The sequence below is a fragment of the Nicotiana tabacum genome, chromosome 21 (genome assembly GCF_000715075.1).
Source record: "Nicotiana tabacum cultivar K326 chromosome 21, ASM71507v2, whole genome shotgun sequence".
NCBI classification, from domain to species: domain Eukaryota; kingdom Viridiplantae; phylum Streptophyta; class Magnoliopsida; order Solanales; family Solanaceae; genus Nicotiana; species Nicotiana tabacum.
In genome coordinates, this window is record NC_134100.1 from 27,685,365 (window position 1) to 27,691,281 (window position 5,917).

A 5,917-nucleotide genomic window follows, 5' to 3' on the forward strand; every position below is an offset into this window, starting at 1 on the left:
AAAGAAATTTCTCATGCAGAAAGTTTTTAATAATTAAAATAAAATAGAAAAAAATATCATTAATAGACATAATACAAAATAAAAAAAATATTAAAACATTAGATAAAAAAGTAAATGAGGAAAACTAATCAAAACATCATAGTATAAAAAATATACAAAATAGGTCACAAAAATTTTAAAAATAAAATAAAGTAGGAAATACAAAATTATTATTTATATATTAAATATTCGAAAAACTATTAACAATATAAGAAACAAAAAATTTAAAAAGTAGGAGAAATAAAAATGTATATCGATATATAAAATGGAGTAATGGACAAGGATACTAACCCATTAATAAAAGCTTTTATATCTATGTAATAATACGAAATAGACGATAATGTAATAAATTAAAATAATAAATAGAAAAGTTAATTAAAGCTATATAATTAGTTTCCTTTAATTTTATTATTTTATTTTTGGTTACACTGCATTAAAGATACAAAATAACAGTTGAAATTTTATTAAAATAATATGATTAATATTTTTTTAATGTTATTCGCGCATCGCGCGGGTTTTAATACTAGTATTATATTAAAAGGAGGGTAGGGAAGCATGAGGTTAAGCCAAGTGGAAAGTTAAAAAGAAGCCACTTGACAATTTTAAGACAACATTAAAAATTTGAATTATAAAAGGAAACATAATTAATGGAAATAGTAGTTTAATAAGAATTATTTTTTACTTATGATACAAATCTCTATTTCATTTTTAAATAAAGATTTTAATCTGGAAAATAAATAACATATAGTAGTATAATTTAGTTAACTTTTTTTTGTATAATTATGGTAGGGACAAATTAAATTATGGTAGGGACAGATTAATTGATTAATTGATCAAGCTTTGTAACTGACTTTATTTTGGTACAATATACATTATTATAAGTATTTTTAATTAAAATTTTGTGTATCATTCAATTATGGTAGATATCATTTTTTGAAAAATAATCAATTAAATTTTCATTTTGTATCTTACACATTAATTTTAAGTTGAAATAATAATTCTTTATTTAGTACAAACTTTCTATTTGACCTTATTTGGGTAAAATATACATTACTGCAGGTATCTTTAATTAAATTTTGTGTATAATTAAGTTATGGTAAGTATCCTTTTTTGAGAAAGAATTAATTAAAATTTTATGTTGTATCTTACACATTAATTTTAAGTTGAAATAATAATTCTTATTTAGTATAAACTTTGTATCTGACCTTATTTGTAAACAATATACATTACTACAGGTATCTTTAATTAGATTTTGTGAATAATTCAGTTATGATATGTATTCTTTTTTTAGAAAGAATTAATTAAATTTTCGTTTGTATTTTATATCTATATTATATTAAAGGAAATAGTATTAAAAATGAACAAGAAGACATTTCTTGATCGCACTCGCTCTTACACATTAATTTACACATACTTTTTTTAAAATTCAGATGCCTACGATGGTCTTTCCTTAAAAATCTTTATTTAAGCAACTTTTGCTTAGGTTTGGGTTCTCTACATTACTTAGGATTTAGCTCCCACACAAACTACTGCAAAATATGACTCCAAACTATAACTATATATCATCGTCCAAAATGAGTTGGAATTTGAAGGTTCATGTTCTTAAATTATGGCACGTTCTAGAGCGTGAGAAACCAGAAAATCCTAACTTAATTGAATAAATTATTCAAGATGAAAAGGTGCATACTCTTTTACTAGCTATTATTTGTTCATGCCTTTCAAGTTGTGATGTATTTTCTTCAAATTATGCACCTTACTAACTTAAATTTCTTTTCGAATTTTTTGTTTTAGGGAGATCGATTTTAAGCAACTATTGGAAGAGGTGTTATGCATATTTTCAAAACAAAAATATATGAAATGAGATTGTATGTTATGAAGAACTTTGTGGTTGGACCAAACAATCTGAAAATTAAGACCAACAAGCATAAATTGAAATTGACGTTTTCACATAGGATGAGTGTGATGAAATTAATGATCCACAATTTAGTTTGAATATCTTCAACTTTAGAACTACGCGTATTTCTGGAAAATGCACTGCAATATGTCCTTGAGCATTTGCTACAATAATGTTCCCTTAAGCACATGCTTCATATCAAGTATATTGTATAGCATCATTATTTTTCGTGGAACATTCATATCAAGCAAATTGTATAGTATCATTATTTTTTATGGAACATTCATTAGGAGATGAAATGAAAGTTTTACTGGAGTCTCAAAGTGTTTTTAATGTTTGATTGTAAAGATGGTATTAATACTAACATATTAAACTTACTGTGTCGATCGTTCTTTTCAATTATTCGCGCATCGCGCAGGTTCTAATACTAGTTCATTTAAAAAGAACAATATCTTTCCATATTTAGAAATTTCTAAAGTCCAAACTTATTATTTTAAGCTTAATGACATGCTTTTATAACCGTAAAAATATCATAACATATTTAAAACTATAAGCTTTATGTACTTTTGGCATATGTCTAAAGTCCTTCGTCGTAATACAAAATAAAAGAGATGAAGTAAGAAAATTCATAAAAGTCATATAATCAACTTTAACTAATTTAGAATTGAGATGTAATTGGTTGATTGAAGTTGATTTTACTATGTCAGAAAAATTAGAGATTTTTTCAGTATCTATAGAGGAATAATGTAAACTGCAAATTATGGTAGAACCAATGGATAAAAGACAGAAACTGCATCTCAAATTTAAAAATATCAGGACCATATTTGCTAAGAAGCATTTTGGACTATTTATTAGCTAAAGTATTAGATATTGAAAAGGAAAAAAAATTTCATGTAGGATAAATAGTTTTTCGTACTCCGTCTTTACATCAAATTAAGTTCTGGTAGCTACTAGCTACCCAAAATTGTTTCTATTTTCTCACTTTTTCTAAAAATAGATTCTACATTTTCACAACAATATTCATGAACGCGTTTAAGCACAGCTCTAACAGCAGCACCACGTGTCATCTTCCGAGTAAGATTGTAATTCACAATTCCCCGGCACGAAATTAAAGAAATGTCAGTGACCCCTGCACTTCCATTTCCAGCCGTTTCAGTCCCCAGAAACATAAAATTCCGTCACCTAAAACCCCAAAAACTCTTCGTAATACGATCGTCATCGTCACAATCGCCGTCGATGGACACTCCACAACCGAAAAAGGTGGCGGTCTGCGGCGGTGGAGTCATCGGAGTCTGCACCGCCTACTTCCTATCAAAAAAAGGCGCCGCAGTAACCCTAATCGAGCAATCCTCCGTCGCCTGCGCCGCCTCCGGCAAGGCCGGAGGTTTCCTAGCCCTAGATTGGTGCGACGGCGGTCCCCTCGCCTCACTTGCACGCGCCAGCTTCAATCTTCATCGGTCACTCGCTGAAGAACTTGATGGGCCCCACTCTTACGGCTATCGTCCACTCACTACCCTTAGCGTCTCCGTCACCGAATCATCATCAGCTTCTTCCTCTTCTTCGTCGAACCAAACTGGGGCGGTTCCGTCTTGGGTTAACGGCCCAGCTAAAAGCCCAAGAACTATTGGATCAACTAATAGCACGGCCCAAGTCCATCCACAGCTCTTTACTAAAAGACTATTAACCAAAGCAATGGAGGAATATGGAGTTGAGCTGGTAATTGGTAAAGCAGAGAGAGTTGAAATGGTGGAGGGGAAAACGAAGGTAATTGTATTGGAAGATGGGAGAGAGATTGTGGCAGATGCAGTTGTGTTGGCACTTGGGCCTTGGACTAAGAGATTCTCTCTTTTGGGCTCGCTTTTCGGGGTTTATGGAATTAAAGCCCATAGCATTGTGCTGGAACCTAAAGAGCCGAATAGGATCACGCCACATGCGTTGTTTCTTACTTATTATCCGGCCCATGGTGGGAAGCCCATGGACCCGGAAGTTTATCCTCGTCCGACAGGTATTTCAGTTTTTACAGTTGGAACAATTATCAAGTACTAGATATATATAACATGAGCCTGATGTGTGTTATAAATTATTTGTAAGAGACTACATAAGAAAAGCAGTATTATTTACTGTAACAACAAAGCAGTATATTAGCTAAAACACCACTGAAATTTGGCAATTGTTATTAGAAAGCCCGGTGCACTAAGCTCCCACGACTCACGGGGTCATGAAAGTTGTTGAAATGTGGAATAACATAGATTTGCCATTCATCATAGGGGCCATTTGCATGAATAATTGAACTGAATAAGCTTTCACGTGTTGTAATATGGTGGCTTGCTAAGTATATTTAAGGGGTTCAATTGTATTTTTTTAGCTGGAAGTAATGATGTACGGTAAAAAGTAATTTTTTGTTTTAAAATGTTTAAAAATTGTTGAATCCCCTTGATAGTTAAGTGTCTGTGCTCTCTGTGCAAATTTGCATTTTCTCAAACCATTATGCTAGAAATCCAGGCTCCCTGTCTCCGATGTCACATTGTTATGTAAAGAAGTGTAGTATAAGCTTCCGTCTGTATGCTCATGTAATAGATAAGGTTAGAGTACCAAAAAGTGAGGTAAATTAACTTTTCTGGTGATTAGAGATAACGATGAGCTAATTCCTTGGTTTGTGTATAACTGGCTCTAGATAGTCGCATGCTATATATTACCTATGTACTCCCTGTCGAATAAAGGAAGATTTTATTGGTCCAATGTTGATCCCTTTTCTTGGCCGGATCATTTTTGTCCAGAAATGTACCTAATATTACCTTTGAAACTATTCCATAGTTCTGGTTTCAGTGAACTACCTGTTGTTAAAATCAAAATAAAATGACATAGCTGAGAAGCATGAAACAGATCTCCCCTTTAACTTTATTCCTTTCTGTATTATACACTAAAATGAGGATTTTATAGAATTGCTTGTTGAAAACTTTAGCGTTATACTTTTATGTCTTTCAGGGGAAGTTTATATATGTGGAATGTCAGCTCGAGAAGAGGTTCCAGATGATCCAGAGCAGGTAACTCCAGTTCCAGAATCAATAAACGTGCTTAAGAGAGTGGCTGCTAGTGTATCAAGCCATTTGGTGGAGGGGGAAGCAGCTGTGACGGCTGAACAGGCGTGTATCCTACCTTGCTCTGAAGATGATGTGCCAATTATTGGGGAAGTTCCTGGTATAAAGGGCTGTTATGTGGCAACCGGACATAGCTGTTGGGGAATTCTTAATGGTCCAGCCACAGGTGCTGCTATGGCCGAACTCGTTCTGGATGGACAAGCTAACATAGTTGATCTTAGCCAATTTACCCCCGCAAGGTTTGCTAGTGTTCTGAAGAAGTAAGATTGTTTTATACGAATCATCTAAGGCAAGACCGCTTCATATACTCAACACCAGAAAAGGCAAAAGAGCCACTGTCGAATGAAGAACTTATAGGATTGTTGTTCTGAGTTCTGAATTATTGCACAAATGTGTAGAGTAGAAACTGGCCACAGTTACATTTTCATTATCAGCACACAAAATGTGGATTCTGTCCAAGAAATAAGGTGTCTAGACACAAAATCAATATGTAGTGTCGTTGTCACGACCCCAGTTCGCCCTCTGTGAACTGTCGTGACAGCACCTAGTCTCTACGACTAGGTAAGCCTAACAAATGCGAAAAATAAACGAAACTTGCGGAAGAAATAATTAAAAGCCAAAATAACCCAATGAAACAGTATTTAAAATGCCGCTCTACATATACAATACAACTTCTCAAAAATAAATACACTTTCCCAAAACCCGGAATTTCATGAACCACAAGCCTTTGAATATCTAACAATGTCTAACTCCAGAATGTCTAACAAGAACAGAAATACAGAAGGGCTAATACTTAAAAGCGAGAATAGAAAAGGACTCCTCGTCTGCGGACGCGGCAGATATACCGTGAAGTCGCTGGAGCAGTTGCCTCGCCTCAAAGGTGATA

At 33.4% G+C, this 5,917-nt stretch overlaps 1 protein-coding gene across 1 annotated transcript; it reads left to right on the forward strand.

Annotated features, from left to right (window-relative positions):
* The first annotated feature begins 2,882 nt into the window (after positions 1–2,882).
* LOC107790125 (D-amino-acid oxidase) lies at positions 2,883–5,494 on the forward strand. Its single transcript, XM_016612031.2, has 2 exons — positions 2,883–3,938; positions 4,919–5,494. The coding sequence occupies exons 1-2, from the start codon at positions 3,050–3,052 to the stop codon at positions 5,293–5,295; spliced, it is 1,266 nt and encodes a 421-aa protein (XP_016467517.1). The 5' UTR covers positions 2,883–3,049; the 3' UTR covers positions 5,296–5,494.
* Positions 5,495–5,917: the final 423 nt, after the last annotated feature.